This window comes from Staurois parvus, unplaced genomic scaffold, assembly GCF_062004578.1.
Source record: "Staurois parvus isolate SC_StPar_1 unplaced genomic scaffold, SC_StPar_1.0 ptg000136l, whole genome shotgun sequence".
In the NCBI taxonomy this organism is placed as follows: domain Eukaryota; kingdom Metazoa; phylum Chordata; class Amphibia; order Anura; family Ranidae; genus Staurois; species Staurois parvus.
Window position 1 is genome coordinate 11,585,656 of NW_028317932.1, and position 19,345 is coordinate 11,605,000.

A 19,345-nucleotide genomic window follows, 5' to 3' on the forward strand; every position below is an offset into this window, starting at 1 on the left:
ATTGTAGTGTTTGCTCAGTTCTCACTGCAGAACCAGTGGGGGACAGATGCATCATTGGATCAATGCTGTATTCACCTAGGTGATTGTATTTTTTTTTTTCCCTACAACCTAAAAAAAAAATACCTGCTAATCTTGCCAGGATTCCAGTGACCCCTGCTGGACTTTTGTTTTTCAAAGTTTGCTCAAACACACACCTTACTTGTATGTTAACATTATACCAGACAGCCACTTTAAAAAATGGTGGGCAACCACAAAGTTATTCAGATTGGCTGATTTAGAGAAGAAACAACCAAACAAGTAGTATAAATATCATTCCCATTAGGTTTTGTGTAGCTTTGAGTTCTTACTTTTGAAAGTTAGAAATTTTCTACACGTAAGGCAAGAAAATGGGCAATGACTATAGGTATGACATTCACTAGCCTAGATGCAGTATTTCTCATGATTCATGTGTATTTCGAATCTCTTGTGTAGCTCAGCCCATTAACCCTTTTTCTGGTAGGGCTATTTTTGCCAGGGTTGTTTTTTTTTTTTTTGCGCACTTTAAATTGCACATTTTAGGCCAGGTGAGAAGTTAAAAATCACAAACCACATGTATTTTCTAAAAGCAGAGATCGGAGAGAATAAATGGTGGAAATCTCATGGTGGAAATAAACCGTTTATTTGGATTCAGTAAAAAGTACACTAAAGTTAATTTTAGTGCACACAAATGCTATATATTACCCATTATAGAGTAAATAGATGCCCAACATGTCAAGCCTTAATATTGTGCATGCCTGCGGAACGGTGACACATTTTGGTACTCAAATTTCCCATAGGAAAAGCTCATTCATGTCATCAGTTTAAAGTTACACTGAAAAAAGGGCCCTAGAATTATCTCTCTCCCTCTGGGGTGTGTAGCAATATGTAGTTCAGTTGACTGTTTTGTAAGTAGGCACCCTCGACAAGTATGTTTACATACGTGTGGAGGCTGAATATTTGGTGTGTGTTGGGGGGGTTGCCTTTTTAATATTTAACTTTTTCGCTTCTATTTTTGCTTTATTGCTATTATATTTGCTATTGCTATTATATAGCTCATAATGTGATGGTTTATATAGTGACAGGTTCTCTTTATTTAGAGATCAGGGATCTATTAGACTTCTGGTATATCCCTTGCATTTTACTGAAGGTAATGGGGCACAGCAGCTAAGTGAAGTGATAGCAGAAACTGGGAGTGATGAAATCCTCTTTGTTTCTACATTCTTACTGGCTAGGGGAGATCAGGGAACAAATGTTTGCTGGTCTCCCTCACCTCCACCCAGCGACACTTGTATGCCCAGGCCCTCAGATGGAATAGCAAAACCCAGGAAACATGGCAAAGGGAGGGGTCGTATGGGAGGGCACTTTCAAGGGACCATAGAGATTGGGCGGCGCTGCAGCCATTGGAATGAAAAAAAAAATCCTTGTTTTCAGTTAAATTGAAAATATACAAATTAAAAGCAAATTCTTTTAGGTCTCATGCACACTGGGCATTTGCCCAGCTCTTTTTGAGCACTTTTCCTCTTGGAAGGAGAAAATCAGAGTAAAATGTGCCCAAAGCCATGATTTGTTAGGGTATTTAGTGTTTGGGCGTTCATTTATTCCACTGGTCAGAATAAGAATTTATTCTTGCTATTGAAATGAATGAACCATCAAATCCTGATAGCACCTAACCCTTGAATGTTTTTTCTGACGAATCTCTTGGTTTTATTTGTTTGGGGTTTTTTCCGTTTTGTTTTTTTTTTCATGGACACATAGGCTAACATGGAGGGGCGTGCATGATGCCGTAACCAAAACATTGAGCTCTCTGGTTTTTCATGTTTTCCTCTGCCTTCTTACTGTCTGTTGTAAAACAAATGTTTATAGAGCCCAACAGGTCAATTGCATTTTGTTTTTACATATTTTTATAGACTTACAACCTCTGTTTTGACATTTTAAAAGATACAATTACAAAAAAACTCTTGATTTTACAAGCAATCTTTTTGCAAAAAGAATGAACACAGAAATAGCTAATTTCTCCTCCTATATTTGTTTTTCATTATTATTATGTTTTCATCAGGAGAATTAAAGAATTTAATCCCCAGGATGATATTGAGCAGAATGGCTGTTACATAATATAATACGATGTGATGTCACAGACTTAGGTTCGGCGTTTTCTCAGCCATGAATGCCCTGTTCTTTGCTTGTTGCAGGTGCACATACATTTTCTTTGGTATGTTTTGATGGGAGGCCTTGGGGATATAGAGGTTCGGGTGTTGGGTGTGTGCCATCAGTTGTCCTTTTACTTCTAAAGTTGTGTTTCTACTGATGCGCTTTGATTCCTAGTGAGTGTGCCTTAGTTACAGTTACTATTTAGAAAGCTTCCACTGTGTTCTGATCTGTTTTTCCTATTCCTTCACAGAATCTTTCAACGGATCACCAACAGGCAGCATAAATTTGGTATGTTATTCTTCCAACCCTTCACTTTTATTTCACTGAACAATGTCACGTAACAACCAATCAGAAACTTGCTTTGGTTTTCAGTACTTTACTCATCGTTACTTTGTACAATGATGAATGAACGAACTCATGTTTGTGACAAATCACTTTGACATAAGGTTCATCATTATTATTTACATAAATTACTCTTCTTTACAGTTAATACCATGTATGAGTATGCTGTATTTTGTCATTTGTCATGTGTTTCCCGAACTGTATTTTGCTAGTTTGGTTGAAACATTGATTTGCCAACTAGCGTTTGCTAGTTACATCTGTCCAATCCAATTGTTAAATTAAAGCTGTAAGCAAAAAAATAAAGACTTGCTCCTCCACTCAATGGATCAATGCAAAGTGCTAGTGGGAGTTGTGGTTATTTAATAGAAATATTGCATAATTGCACACAAGTAACTAAATTCTGACTAAATCTTCTACTGGAAGCAGAGCAAAACCGTGTAATAATGTTCTTAGAGGGTTAACACACTCAGTGCAGCTTCTTGGAGACTGAAAGAATCTCTGTAAATATATAAATGAGCACCAGAGCGCTCTATTCTGAATATAGAAATGCACAAAACCTTTAGTAGATAAAAACAAAGTGGCAACTCGAATTGCGATAGATTGAGAGTGCACACCACAAATAGGTCATCCATGATCGGTAATTCTGTGCACAGGGATGGTGGATATCGTCCAGGACTGGAAGGGGCACCACTGCTGGCCAGATTGATATTGAGACATCAAAAAAGCAGGAAGCGGACTGGGCTGTAAAAAGCGGAGCCGACCGGAAGTAATGTCAGGGCCAGAAAGTGAAAGTGGGAATTGCTACATGTTTCAGAGCCGCTTAGCTAGCTTGTCAAACCTTTGACGGAAGGGATGTGTTTTGGAGCCACCTAGCTCCTTTGTCAAAACTTTGGTGGAAACCAGAATGAGTGCTGCTATGCATTTTGTAGCCACCCAGATCCTTTGTCAAGCCTTCTCTGGAAACCAGAACGGCTGTAGCTATGCCTTTCATAGCCACCCATCTCCTTTAAGTCTTTGCTGGAAACCAGAATGAGTGTAGTTATGGGTTTTGTAGCCACCCAGATCCTTTGTCAAGCCTTCTCTGGAAACCAGAATGGCTGTAGCTATGCGTTTTGTAGCCACCCAGATCCTTTGTCAAGCTTTCTCTGGAAACCAGAATGGCTGTAGCTATGCGTTTTGTAGCCACCCAGATCCTTTGTCAAGCCTTCTCTGGAAACCAGAATGGCTGTAGCTATGCGTTTTGTAGCCACCCAGATCCTTTGTCAAGCTTTCTCTGGAAACCAGAATGGCTGTAGCTATGCGTTTCATAGCCACCAAGCTCCTTTAAGTCTTTGCTGGAAACCAGAATGAGTGTAGCTATGGGTTTTGTAGCCACCCAGCTCCTTTGTCAAGCCTTCTCTGGGAATTTGAAGGGGAGCGGCTACGCGTTTCATAGCATGATAAAGCTGGGTGGCTCAGAAACAGGTAGACACGCCCCTTCTGGTTTCTGGTGCTGACGTCCCTGCTCTGCATTCCACAGCCCGCTCCGCTTCCTGGTTGTTTGATGTTTCTCAACCAATTTGGCCAGTAGTGTTGCCCTTAAAACATCTGGATTATATCCACCATCCCTGTGTGCTTTTGTGCATTACCACACATTTGTGCCCTCTGGTGTTCATTTATATGGAGTTGTGGTTAAGAGTCACTTAGCATCTGGAAGTAGCTTTACAATGTAGACTTTCGCCGTTGACTTTTCTGTCAACATGGCCATAGAGAACATTGTCAGCCACACGTCTCTGGAGGCAGTGTTCCCACTCACAGCACCTGTATAATTCTGCAAGACCCAGTGCCATACCATAAGCAGGTAACTAAACACTAACACATCTGCACCCACAAATATCTACACTGCACACACACTTCACTGCTGCACTAACACACTACCCCCTTGCCGCCACTGAATTGATGTGCATCACCCCGCTCTCTGCCACTGTACATCCAGCCCCTGAACCAATGTGTACGCCAGTTGCCATCATTGCACCAATCTACAGTACCCTACTCGCCATCATTGTAAAGATGCACACCTCTGCAGTGCTCATCATAACATTCACGTAGATTAGATACGTGGGCATCTTCCATCCAGTGTCCTTGGCTTAAGGTACCAACTCAAAACTGAGAAATTACATTTGAGGCGGGTGTGCCATTAAAAAAAAAAAAAAAAAAAAAACATGGGGCCCTAAATCTCTATTTTTAGTGCTGTGATTGATCTTTGGTCCATAGGAAATGATATCCGTTCCTACTGATGTTGTTACCTGACCTCTCTAGTAAAGGAAAGTGTCCGGTTGCCTGGGTGAAAGGCATTCTTGTGTTATTTCACCGAGTGAGAAGGAAACATTGGTGTTGGTATGAGGTCTGGGAAACAATACTGTCCATATGAAGGAATCTATGACTTTCCCCTTCGTTTGTAACGTTTAGTGCTATTCTGGGACTGCCGTGCTTGTGCAGGTGTTTGAACACTAGCAGATTAGTTGTTTCTGGCCTGGCTCCATGTCTGGAGTAAATGCCTACTCAAATAATACAGCTCCCCTGTGTCACTCAGTTACAATAAACAGAACAGGCAGTGAATTGGGGGGAAAGGTCATTGCTGAGGTCACTCAGTTGCTCTGTTTAGAACTCATTTAAAGGGCCACAGAACCTAAAACTAGAACTGGTAAAGGAATAGCATCATACAAATATGCAGAAAATTGTAAATGAAACCATACTTAAAACATAAGTATTAAAAATGCTCTAAAGCCCAACTCCAGGAAACGTGAAAATTCTCCCTTGCAGTAGGGCTGTGCCTGCAATGCAGGGGTTAACTGATCATTTAGAGTGTATTCACAGAGAGTGCTTTACTGCAGACCCCGTACAGGTCTGTGTTTTCCTGGCATGGGGATGCACAGGTGTTGCATGCATCCGTGTACCGGCGTCTTATTAATTTCTTTTGGGACATTAAGCTGCACGGTCCTAATATGACATGCAGATGAGTGCAGGTCCCCAAACTCACTATGTATGTGTTCAGAGACATTCACCCACATGTCCTATTAGGACACAGCGGCTGTGTGCATGCAACTATGTGTCCCAGTAGAAATGAATGGGACGCTGGCACAGGGATTCACACAATACCTGTTCAGCCCTGTGCCAGGAAAACATGAACGTACATATAACCCGCAGTAAAGCGATCAGTGTGAATGGACCTTTAGGTCTAGGAGGCATGGAAAAGTAGATTTATTACCTGATTCCTGGTGTCTGCCAGACCAGCCCTCACATCATCTTCTTCCCCATACTCTGGGGGTCCATAGTTCTGACATCATCAAGACTGATCCAGGGTCCTTTAGCCCTGCATTGGATGTGATCGCACAAAGGGACAGTCTACCATAGGAACATGGAGGCACGCCATCTGCCAGCGGGAGCAGAGAATCAGTAAAGTAGTACTGATTTTACTCTTCCCTAGATTAAAAAAGCAGTTAATCTTTGCACTGTGGGCACATACCTACTACAAGGAGAATTTTCAAGTTTCCTGGACTTGGGCTTTAATGTTTTTTGTATTTCTGGGTGTGTTTTATATTACTTGGCATTTCAGCTGCTGTGTCCATTAGCAGAAATATTGGACAGATGGTCAGCTTTGTAAATAGAAAAAAAAAAAAATGGTTCCCCTAATACCATATCAATGCCTGACAGCCCAGTCACCCTTTCTCCGATGAGATAGATGATCTGTGCAGATCAGCACAGGCCCAATGCAAGGGCAAATAGAAAACTGTTGTTTTCTATGCGATCTGTTGTGTAAAAATGCGGACAAGTTGTCTCTGTACTCAACACGGTTCGCACAGCATGTCACCACACTGCATACATGAATGAAGTTTAATGTTACGATAATTTAATAGAGTTGGAGAAAAAAAAGAGTAAAAGAAGAAATTGGAAAAAAGGTCCCTTCTGTGGTCATAAGGCAAAACACTGTCCTTCAAATCCCCTACACAATGGACACCAGCCCCACAATTTGAACCTCTTTATTTCTAGTTTTGGACAGAATGCGGAAGGGTTAGAACCTCTGTCAGGTGATTTTTGGTAATTCCGGTAGATTTCCTCTTGCTTCCTGTCCTGGTAACTATACTAGAAATGAGCAAAAATCTCCCCAAAGTGGGGGGGGGGGGGGACTCTAGTAAGTTTAGGCTCATTTCACTTGTTATACTATATGAATAATAGTAGCAGTAGCCAGTTATGTACTCTATCATAAAGAGAGATTTCTTGGCCAGTCAAAGCAGACTTGCTTAAAATGTAGCTGTTCATATAAAATTATTTTGTTTCTAAAATTTTTAGTCACTTGACGACCTGTCAAATGTCAGCACTGAAGAGGTGACACAGATCCATTCTTTTATTTCTGACACTGGTAAGAAATCTACTTTGTTTTGACATATTTGTTTTCCACGATCATAGCTTCTAGATTATCACATCACATCAGCCATGTCATATATGTGCAAATCTGTCTCTTTTGCTCAGCTCACTGTGTTATTACAAATTAAAGGATAAGTTCACTTTTTTAGAAATATTAATAAATGCACATATTTTTTTGCAAATAAAAATGTGCATTTATTATTTTTTCTTGCAGAAGCCTGGAAAGTATTGCACCCCCTGATCAGTGGATCAGAGGTGCAATGTCAGGCTGTCAGCTTGAAAACTGCAGGGCTTGAAGATGAGCTACAAGTGTGCTCATTAGCATTAGCACCCTTGCAGTTCTTTCAGAACTATCTATCTATCTATCTATCTATCTATCTTTATATCATATGATTTATATATAAACCTTTTCTCTTCAAAATATACTTGACATAATGCAAAAAAAAATATCCTTCAAATAATTTGGAATATGGTCATCATCCTAGTTATGGAAAGTAGATCAGATTTTCTGACAGTGCTGAATCTTTGTCCTAAACCATAAATCTTTGAGTAGGGGAGTCATACTGTATGAAAGATGATAGCAGCAGCTTGGCATGAAATATGCATTCAGTGTCCGAGCAGATGAAAAGCTAACACATTCTTGAGGGTTTTCTTGAATTTTCATGCTGTTTAGCAGTTAGAAATATAAGTGAACACTGCTAAATATTTTTTCCATTGCCACTCTGACAGATGATTTTCTACTATAATGAATTTGTAAATGTTGGTGCATATAAGAAACAAGATCATTGAAATGAAGTAGTACTACTTGAGAACTAGATCCAGTAAAATCATTTTCTTGCATTAAAAGCAATCTCTACAGTGCAGGAAAACAAATGTTTATTGGGCCTTCCAGGGTAATTCCTAACAGCAACTTTGTTTTAGAACAAATCTGCATGTAGCGCTCCAGGTGGGTCACTCTGATGTCTGCTCTCCCTGCAGTCTCAGGTGCCAAGGGTGCCTGCTCAGCTTGTCTTGCCACTCACCGTGTAAAGAAGAAATCCGGAAAGAGTGCTTAGTCGTAACCTGACTTGCGCTGTCTTAGCACAAAACACGTTAACTTTTGGCTGTTCCCCCTGCAGTGGATTTTATGTTTTTACTGGCTGTATGTTAATAAGGATACCAAGGAGTGCAGCTGTTTCCGGATTTCTTCTTTACGACTTAGTTTTAGAGTTTTTGGTTAAGTTATAGCGAGGCATAGTGCCTCCTTGGCTCAAAACAAATCCTCTGCACAAAGCACTTGGTTGTGTTTGACATCCTGGTTGTAGCTAAGACCATTCAACAGTCCAGTGCCAGAGCCCAAGGTGGCAATAGCATTGAACTGTTAAATAGAGGTGGTGGGGCTTAAGGCACGACTGGACTGAGACGGGTTCAGTGTAAAGAATAGGCTGGAAATTCAGGGACTGCACAAGAATATAGGTATTGCTTTAAAGATTGACTGGTCCTTCATAGTACCAAAAGGTGACTTCACTTCAGAAGTATTGTTAACGTAGCTAGGTTTTAGAACTTTATAGTTGATTGTTACTGGTGCTTATGAAAATTCAGCCTCATAGTCCCTGTGATGTTCTTAGTTTTTAAGTGTCTAATGATTCTACAATGTTATTCACTCAGTTTAATTTTGTCTAGTTTTTCCATTTCATTCTTTTATCGTTCCATCTTCCATTTCATGTTTTCTTTTCTATCCTTTGCTTTTTCTGTGTGTTTCTGCTTTTGTGTGTATGCCTTTGTTCCTGTACTTACATAAACTACCAGTTCATGTTGACTGTGACCCATATGCTGTGGCAGGAGTTTGTAATGAACATGGCAAAACCTATGCACTGTACACCATCACTGTCCAGCGACGGAGCTCAGATGGCATTGAAGATTCTTGGAACACCTATCGGCGGTACAGTGACTTTCATGACTTCCACATGCGGATCACTGAACAGGTAAGGTGCGGGGGTGCATACACACTTTCTTCATAATATACAGGTAACTACAGGTAAGATTTTGCAGTTTAGGTAATGTAGTTTCCAAACACTACATTCAGTATAATCAAGAGAAGAATTTTGAGGTATATGAGAATAACTAACCAGAGAGCTGAGACTACGGAAATGATTGTGAAACTTAACCTCCCTGGCGGTATTCCCAAGTGTAGCTCGGGGTAAAATGTCAGTACCAAAAGTGGTAACCCCGAGCTACACTCGGGCTTACCATGCGGCGCTGCATAGGGAGTCCCTGCAGAGCTTACCTTGTCCTTTGCTCCCGCGATGTGTCCCCTGCAGCGTCCCCGGCCATCTCCTCCGGCCGATGCCGGCATCCGGCTTCTGTGTTCCGGTCCCTGTGACGTCGGGACGTACAGGCGCCGGCGGCGGAGGGAAATTTGAAAATTTTAAAAAATTTCACTTTTTTCCAAACAAATTTTACATAGTAAAACATTGCTGTTTCAACCCATTTCACATACATTTTGTCCCTAGTGCTTTGTCCTGTGCCCTGCCTGCATTTGTTCTGTTCTTTCTGCCTGGAAACTTAGAAAAGTCCATGGCGTCCAAAAAGCGTCCCTTTAGGTCAAAAGTGGTTTTAGACCAGCTAGAGAACAGCGATAGTAAATCAGAACCACTTGCAGAATTGAGTGATAATGATTCTATTCTTTTTTTTTTTTATGATTGAGTTGCCCTAAACACTAAGAACTCTATTTTTTTGTTCTTGATTTTTTTTTTTTCATTTTTTGAATTTTATTGAACAGTAGTGGGGTTTTTGGGAAATATTGGTGTCTGAACAGACCTCTGATATTTCCATTTTTGGATAGAGAAAGAGATTGAGGCCACAGAGCCCTCAATGTCCTTCTCTGCAACCCAGCATTTACTGATGAATAGGAAATACTCTGTTCAGTTATGAATGAACACAAGAGTGATCGGCACTGATCACTTGTGGCTTTCATTCAGGAAAGAAAGGACATGTTTACAGCCTCCTCCACACTTCATACTGAATCAGTCAATCACCTCCTGCTGTGCCCCACTGGTTGCCTGTCATTCGATCCATCCACCTGTTGTGCAGCCACAATCTTCTCCCCTTTGTGTAATTTCAAGAACGCATTGCCACTACCATTACCAGTGGGGTGTTAAGCAGCAGGGATCAAAGGCCACATGGGAGCAGATTGCAGCCGCACAGCAGGAGGATCAGTGACAGGTAACGTACAGAGCAGGGAGGATCTGAGAGGCGGCACACATGGAGCGCATCAGTAGCTGTGTGGAAGTCACATTTTTGATGACTGGTCACTGGTATTCATTTACTCAGGAGAGGCTAGGGCCATATTCTGCAATATGTTCATGGGTGCAAAGTTACCATATGCTTGCAGTAGAAGGGAATTCCAAAGATGTAAGGCTTACTGAGGTGGCCAGCTGGAAACGTTTCTATTCCGGCGTAAGCCTAACGTCATTAAAAGTCACCATATTCAGAAAGATTCATGCTATCACCCACCATATTATTCTGAAATTTTACCATATGATACCTATTTATTAAGAGAGTGCATTTAAGTAATGTTTATATACTGAGGCACTTTTGGCTTTCTGGAATGCCTTTGTGTTCATCCATGCGTATGTTTGTTAAAAAAAAACGTACTTGATGCAAATAATGTATAATTGAGTTTATTTTGTTGAATAGGGATCCCATGGTTAAAATTTGTGTATTTTCACTTTTTTTGCTTATTTTGTATTTAGCTATAGAATATCACTTTAGGGATTTGGCAATAGAGTATCACAAGTCTCAGTAGTGCAGTCATGTCCTATTTATCTTGTAACACAAGTCTGACTTCTGTGCTGACAAATGTTGAGGGTAGCAGAAGAGCTGGGGTGGAACAGTGGCTTGCATCCTTTATTGTATTGGTCACAGGGCTTAGGAAGGAAAAACGCAGTTTGGGAATAGAGTGGATAGGCATTAGGTGAAAGCTTATGGATCTGTGAGGTCTGGCCTGGAGACAGCTGTAGGCAATTCTGCGTGCCACCAGGAATATGCCTTTTATTAGTTTGCTTATATTGTTATATTCAGTTCTTGTAAAACTCACAGCTAAATCCCCAGCTGGCACAAAGTCTCATATTGTTGAAAAATAAAATACATTCACAATTTTTTCTTCTTGTGTTTTAATAACATTTTTTAACAAAAATGTAAAAATGTAGTTTTAAACAAAGCGATTTGCAGCTAAATACGTATATTTAAATATCACACTCTTTGGTTTTGTGTGCCTGTTAATTGCTTCACTAGGCAGTGACTCGTGCTCTGCTTTAAATGTCATTTGGCTATTAAAAGTGTTTCTGGCACAGTGTGAAAGAATAAATTTAGTTTCATGTTCAACTACCCAAGTCTATTTTGTTTCAGGCAGTATTAGTGTCATTTACATGTCCAGTCTTAAGAAAGAGCCAAAATGTCCTTCTCTGGGGCCATTGTTACATAAACTCGGATGGAATGTGATTATATATCCTACTTCCAGCTGTCCATAAACTACTGATCCCAAGGCTTAACGGTTATTCCCACACACTGAATTCAGTATTTCTTCTACAATGAGATAAAATCAGTCTGAAGCTGTTTTCCACACTTTTATCCTTGCTCCCAGACTGTGTTGTCTGCATCTAAGCCAAGTATAGCGTAAAAGTTATAAATATAGAACAGATTATGACGAAACCGATAGAATTGTGGAGGGTTTGGGATGTAAATTTGGGCTTGGAGATGCCCACGGACTCTAGACCCCATTCATCTAGAAACACTAGACATGATTATTGCTGTATAATCCTAGCAATTTGGGCTTGGAGGTACCCACAGACTCTAGACCCCATTCATCTAGACACACTAGACATTAGACTCTTGCTGCATAATCCTAGCAGTTTTTCAAGGTGGGGTGACAATAGGGTTGTCTTTTGGGTGACCACAGCCTCAACCATCAGAGGTGGTATTCCCAGAATACCATCTCTGGACTCTAAATATGAGGCATCTTTTTGTAGTGGATCAAACCGTTGCACTACAACTCCTCGGTGAGTAGGCTGTTCCCTCTCTATGCCTAATTTTGATGTCTCACTCATAAATGTGGAACACAACTGGAACCTACTTGGATACAGCATGTTAGCTTTTCTGTATTGCGTAATAAATGTGAAAAAAGTGAAAAGGCAAAATTCAATTGTTTATTTCTATTCACTTTTAAAACATATTTTTAATTCTCTGATTCATTTACATTTTCCAGTTTGAAAATCTTGTCAGTATCTTGAAGCTGCCAGGAAAAAAGACATTCAACAATATGGATAAAGAATTTTTAGAAAAAAGAAAAACTGATCTGAATGCGTACTTACAGGTATATGTCTTTGTGTATTTGAAAAATTAAGCTGTTCATACACTGATTGAAATCCAGTCGGTGCAGCAAGGACCAGACGCATTTTTATTCAGTGTGTGGTCATCTCTGATCGACTTCTCTTGAAGAGAAATGCTAGAATAATTTTGTTGATTAGCAGCTACAGCCACTGATCAGTGAATTCCGACAGCAGTGGGTCCTGTTCTCAAAATACTATGTTCCAGAAAGCCAGAAGGGGGGATTTTTGTTATTCAACCCAGGTGGCTGGAAAAAAAAAATGGCTTTATTGGTAACATTTTGGAGAAGCTGTGTTTTTTTTTTTTTTTTTTTTTTTTATAATTTGCAAACTTCACTGTCACTAAATTCAAGTGTTACTTGCAAAAGACATGATAGAATAAGTACCTTTCTCATTGCTCATGCTGTTCGTCAACGAACCCTCAGTTTTTATTTCTCATTTGGGTAGACCTAAAGTGGGTTGATAACACTGTTCAACAAATTTTTATTTTTTGCCAGTTTTGGAAACAAACGGATCCATTTCTTAATGAATTTCACATTCTGAGTTCAAATATAACAATGAAATTTGTCAATTGGCTCTAGTTTTTCTGTAAACGGAACGTTTTCTACTATAGGCGTAATGACTACATAATGCACAATAATTATATAGATAGATGTCTTTCCACAAATATAGAGCAAGTGATATTGACTACATAACAAAGCCTAAATGGCATAATATATTGCATAGGATTACCAAGAAAAATTATAGCCATAAGCTAAGTTGAATCATTTTAATACTTAGGATTCTCACTAGTTTTGTCTTCAGTTTGTGTCGGTTTTGCTTCTCTTGGCTTTTCTCTTGTATTCGAGGAAAGGGCTATCTCTTACAACTGCACGTGACTACACGCTTCAGGTTCTTCCTCACTTGACTCAACCATGAAGGATTCTGGTGCTTTAGGAATTGGTAGCCCCTCTCCATGAGGAACTGGACGTATTGCCGATGGAATATTTGGATAGTGCACAGATAACTTTTTCTTCTTATTTAGCCCTTTTACAATTGGAGGTACCATACAAAAGTAACAATTACTAACATGATCTGTTGGCTCTCTCCAAATCATTGGCACAGCGAAAGGCATAGATGCCTTTTTTCCATTCAACCATTGCTCCAGTGCCGTCCCACAAGAATTGCAGCATATATGTGGTGCCCAGCTCTTGTCCTGGTCTCCTATCTTGCAGCCAAAATGCAAGTTGTAGGCTTTCTTAATCATTCCTGTTATCCTCCTTTTTTGTGAGATAAAAGTTATTTCACCGCAGATATAGCAGAAATTATCTGCTTTATTCACACAAGTTCGAGGCATTACTGAGTAGCCTATATAAGCATAAAACGAAATGTAAAGACGCTGTCGAACTACAATCAGCTACAGATACTGCAGCTTTTATGCAGTGAAGTGATGCAATTAAAGGCTAATATTGCATCATCTCAGTATACATGCAATTTTCTATTGGTCACCAGTATCAATTGTGCAATATGCAGCTGAAGTTGCATCATAATTTTGAATGGCTTACGTCATTAGATGGGTGAATATATCATGGAAACTAGAGCCAATCAACATTTTTTAGGGTCATTTTTGTTTTCAGCACCCCAAAATTATGTAAGATTAGCTAATTTTATGCCCAAAACCTTTTACCTGTTAAACAGTGTAATTTTTAATATCTTTCTGGCTGCCAGCTTATAGCCTTCCATTAGACTTTCCTATTACATCCAGAAACAAGCCAGATTTATTCTGGTGAAAATTTGTGATGAAGTTTAAATGGACCATGTAATGCCTAAGGGGGTCTGGATGTAAGCAGACGAGCATTTGCCTAAATCTGCCTACATCTGGTCAGGTGTGCAAAAGCAAATCTGGACACAAACGTTTTTCATTCAGTCCAAAGAACCTGAACAGGCCCAGATGTAAGTAGAAACATATCTGCCTACTTCTGGCCACCAATAGGGATACAACGCAGTCCGTTTTTTGATTTGTCTAGTCATCCATCTAAACAGAATAGGAATGGCCATGTAAAAGGAGGCTTAAGCTGTTAATGCTGTGTGTGTCCTTGTAGGTCGATTCCCCTAACTTGCTGTCCCAGTGATCTCTAAAGTATATGCACATACAGCAGTAAAAACACTTATTTGTAATTGAGTAGTGGAGGTTCAAGGTTTTGTTCACACAAAGAAACATTCATATGGATTTCCATTTTTAGTGTAATAACAAAATTTAATTTTCTTTCTTCATTTTAGATACTGCTAAGTCCAGAGTTGTTAAAAGCCTTCCCAAATCTTGCTGGTTTTGTATTAGATTTTCTTGAAAACAAACCTTACAACAAAGGAAAGGGGGACTTTGCCCGCAAGGTATGGTTTATGGCTCTGAATATTGGATATAGCAATTTCAACTTAGATTGCATTATGCTTCTCATGATGCTGAAACTGACCTTTACCTTGTTGTGTTTCATAGATGGACACCTTTGTAAACCCTCTGCGCAATTCAATGAGAAATGTTTCCAATGCTGTGAAATCTTTGCCTGACAGCTTGGCAGAGGGAATGAATAAGATGTCTGATAATGTGGGCAAAATGTCAGAAAGACTGGGACAAGATCTCAAGCAATCATTATTTAAGGTACAGATCTTTATGTATTTATGTATGCATTTCATTAAAAGCAGTGTGCACGTACTATGTTTGTTTTTACTGGACATTGGGGTTGATTCACTAAAACTGAAGAGTGTCAAAATCTGGTGCAGCTCTGCATAGAAACCAATCGACTTCCAAGGTTTTTTTTTTTTGCTATCTCTACACACACATACACCTCGAACCCCTGATTAGCGGCTAGCAAGTGATGCCCCCCCACATACACACGAACTGATCCCCTGTGGCTACCCTGCAGTGGTTGGCTTCAGGTGCTGCAGGGAAGCCACAGAGGCTTTTTGAAATAATTACATCCCCCCCCCCCCCCCTTTCAATCTGACCCCTGCTCACTGATTCCTCCATCTATCTTCTGTGGCTCTACTGATCCCTTGGGGCTCCACAGATCCACCAATCTGTCCCCTGGGGTTCTTCTATCCCTTGGGGCTCCACCGATCCACCAGTACCTGTCACCTGCTGGCCGGCTCTCCCTCTTTCCCCCTCCCACCGGCTGTAGCTTCTGATCTGGCACACAGGAAGCTGTCATCAGGATGGTGAACAGGGGGGAGCAGCTGGTAAACGTGTTTACCAGCCCTCTTCCTTTCCTTGAATGAATATAGCGAGTGTGCAAAAGGAAAAAAAAATACTAAATGAAAAAAAAAAAAGTGTGAAAAAATAAAAATAAACCAAAAAAATAAAATAAAGTCATAGTAAGGCCCTGCTCACTGCAGGGCCATGTTTTTGCCTGCACAGGTGTTCTGTGTATCCCTATGCAGGCAGTCCCATTTATGTAATTTGTGATGTAGCAACTGCACAAACACAGCTGTTGCTCCCAAATTGACATCCATGTGGGTCTGGGTGCACATCCCTGAACTCACTCTGTCTGTGTTCAGGGTCGTGCACCCACACCCACATGGATGTCAGATTGGGAGCAGTGGCTGTGCCTGTGCAACCACTGCATCCCAATTGACATGAATGGGACTGCCTGAACATGGATGCATGGAACACCTGGGCATCCCCATGCGGGTAAACATGGCCCTCCATGGGCATACACTTTAGTACACCACATGTGAATGAAGCTTTGCTAGCAATTTAGCAGGAATTGTGTAAATTATGTTGTGATCGTGTGCATTAATAATGATTTTAGTGTGAAAAGGTTCACACTCATGTGCTGCTACACCCTATATAAAAATAAACAACAGAAGATTGCTGCACCCACTCACTAAGTGTACTCTCACTTAAAATGCATATAAACCATGAATGTATAGTGCGCTAACTCCTCATCCAGACATATAAATGAAATAAAATAGTCCTCCAGTAATCCCATGCAAGATAAATCCACACTACAATAAAAGATCAACTCACAGAATGTCCAAATTAGTGCGTTTAACAATCACTTCCCAGAAGACGTGCTTGTGCTCAAGATACTCTCCCTGCTCACCTTTAAGTTTTACCTACAAATTATAATAGGTCAAATGCGTTTTTACAGAAGTGAATTCTTTCATGTGAAGACGAATCCAGAATTTCTTCACTCAATCACGACTCCAAAAACATGTATATAAAAAACAAAAACATTGTAGTGCAACACCGTTTATATTAAAGCTAATGGTTGCGTGCACAAAACATATGCGCTCACATTACAGCAAAGTACACCGTGTTCCACAACAGTGTTGTAAAGTGTTCACTTCATCCAACATATACAAAAGTGCTTCCCATCACCAATGAGTGTGCCATGCACTCACCTTCTTCCTTGACCCATATATCATATAGGTTATAAGCAATATAAAGGTTGGTATATCATTTGCTTGTCCACCGCTATCCCTTAGTAGCTATTTCCTTGCTACTGGCCCTTTAAAAGACCGGATTTCAGCTTCTTACCAAGATGGTAAATGCTCAGGGGAAAAGAAAACAAATCATAGTGCAACGCCATAAAAAATATTTCCTTTATTAAGCTATTAAAATCCACTCACAAAGTGCAAAACAGTGAAGGCATTTAATTCCAATAGCAAAAATGGTTCCTCTCACCGCATTTCCTGGTTTGCACAATACCGGAAGTGCCGTCACTAGGCTCCACCCACATGTTGCGTCACTGGTCACGTGACTTCCTCAGGTCGGTTTTGCCATCATTCATAGTAGTCAGCCTTTAGTGTCAGCATATCCTGACCACATGTTTTTTTTTAACATAAATGTATTCTGACACTTATGTATTTATGGTTTTAATTCACTTAAGGGTCCAATTATTGTACCAAAAACCGATTCAGATCCTGAACATTGTCGCGTGTCTGCACAGCTGGATGACAATGTGAGTATTACTGTGTGTGTGTGTGTGTGTGTGTGTATAAAAAAAAATGAGCATGAAGTAGAATAGGGTGGACATTTAAAAAAAATAAGACCTATCCCGAAAATAAGACCTAGTGTGTTTTTTTTTTTTTTTTTTTTTTTTTTTTTTTTTTTGAGCCAAAAAAAATATAAGACAGTGTCTAATTTTCGGGGAAACAGTGTGTGTGTTTGTTTAGATTTTTTTTTGTTCTGTTCATAAACTACTGCTGTTTTACAGACCTAGCTGAGTGTAATGGTGTGGATGATGATGAAGTGCTCTGCGTGTTTATTGTTCTCTTTTGGTGACTGAAGACTCTGTAAACATCTCATGTAGCTACAGTCTGTTGCACTTGTTGTGAAACTATAAATCCCATTAGGCATCATGGGCTTGGACTTGTGTTTCCCACACAACGTGGAAGCAAACCAAGGCACACACCTACATTTACATATTCAGTTAGAGGAATAGATAAAACAAAGTCTCTGCAATATTTCATGCACAAAAAGAATGTGTTACATACCAAATTGCTAAGGACAGATAAAATAAGAGACCAAAGCTGGCTATAGAGGGATCAAAAGTAATCTGGTTCAACAGGCACTGGCCGAATTTATATCAGTGTGTGATTAGGCCCCTGCCTGAAAGAAAAAAAAAAGGAACCATCTATGGCCAGCTTTTATTACAGACTATGTTCGCAGGAGTAAGTGCAAAATAGTATATCAAAGCCCATACAGTTAGAATATACCGTAATCGGTTGAAAAAAAAATGAAAACCAAAAGTGTGGTATGCCTTCTCCATTATAGAGGTGTTTGTAATTTCATAGTACCCTTAGACATAACAGATCAATAGTGATTATATGGCACTGTCACTGGAATACATTGGACCTACAGAAGGACCGTTGTTGAAGATCTAGTAGGAGTTGTGACAGATGAAAAGCAAGTAGATGGTTTCGCTTGTCACATACCCCAAACTCTCTGAAATTATTTCTGGCAACCTCTGTGGTAATAAATCAGTTTCTATTGTACAGGAGCATTTTATTATTCTTCACTTTCCATTTTTGTAAGTTATACACCCCAGCTCGGAGCCTCATTTCTTAGGTGTATAAGTAACCTCTTTTCTTGTAAATTAAAATAGTCGTCATATATGTGAAAAATGCTGTGAAAACATTATCCTTCCTAAACTATCAACAGTGTAATTTGCTACTTGTGTGTATTTTTCACCTCATTTTAAAAGAAAAGTATAGGATTAAAAAAAAAATACTCAGCTGGATGCAGCTTCTGTCCCCTGCCACTTCTAAGACTGAGAACTGAGCAATCAAAGACCGCTGATCGCTTGGTTCTCAGTCTTCAGTGAGCAGGGACCCAGGAACTGTCAGTCACTGCCTGTCCGCTCTGCCCCTCCAGCGCTTTCACTGCACTTAGAGACTGAGTCAGCTGCCGTTCCAGGCATCTGGGTGGAAAAGTTGTGATCTTTCCAGAGCCTGCAAACGCTGAGTGACACCAGACGATAGCTGGCTTGAGCCTGATATTGGTTGAAAATGGGTCACAGGTGTACATAGTGAGCCATAGGAGAAGTTGGGCCAAAATCGCTTTGGCTATACTTCTCCTTTTAAATTAGAATTTTATCCATAAAAACTTGATAAAAAAATGTTCTTTAGCAAAGAATATACATTCCATATTAATAATAATGCTACCAAAATTCGTATGTGCTGTAAATTGCCTCCAGCATTGTTCCTGTTGCTGGAGGCTGCCATTGTGCTCAAGCCTAGAGCCCCTGAGCAGCAGTAAATCTTTAGGCTGTCATCAGATTGGCCTCTACATTGTCAGCATAGTGACGAAAAATAGAGTAACTGAGCATGTGCAGAGCAGGGAGAGAAAGTGTATTACTGGATTTTAAACAGCATAGGCAATTATTTTTAATGTTTTACAAAGCTATACCTGTAAAAGGGGCCAGAGTGAAGTGATCTGAGTAATGTTCCACTATAAGCACTATTGTAAACCTTCCTACACTATGGTTCACTTGTCTTATCGATCGTTATTGCAAAAAAGACATTTAACACAGAAATCGATGCCTCTTGGCATAACATCCACTCTTTCTGATATCACTGCTGTACAT

The 19,345-nt window shown here is 40.0% G+C and overlaps 1 protein-coding gene across 1 annotated transcript in view; it reads left to right on the top strand.

Moving 5' to 3' along the window:
- SNX13 (sorting nexin 13) overlaps positions 1 to 19,345 on the top strand; it is a 169,084-nt gene that overhangs the window by 131,390 nt on the left and 18,349 nt on the right. Inside the window, exons 16-22 of the mRNA XM_089673177.1 lie at positions 2,417 to 2,454; positions 6,838 to 6,907; positions 8,734 to 8,876; positions 12,158 to 12,265; positions 14,538 to 14,648; positions 14,752 to 14,913; positions 17,147 to 17,218. Coding sequence (XP_089529303.1) covers positions 2,417 to 2,454; positions 6,838 to 6,907; positions 8,734 to 8,876; positions 12,158 to 12,265; positions 14,538 to 14,648; positions 14,752 to 14,913; positions 17,147 to 17,218 — 704 coding nt within the window. The remainder of the gene's footprint in view (positions 1 to 2,416; positions 2,455 to 6,837; positions 6,908 to 8,733; positions 8,877 to 12,157; positions 12,266 to 14,537; positions 14,649 to 14,751; positions 14,914 to 17,146; positions 17,219 to 19,345) is intronic.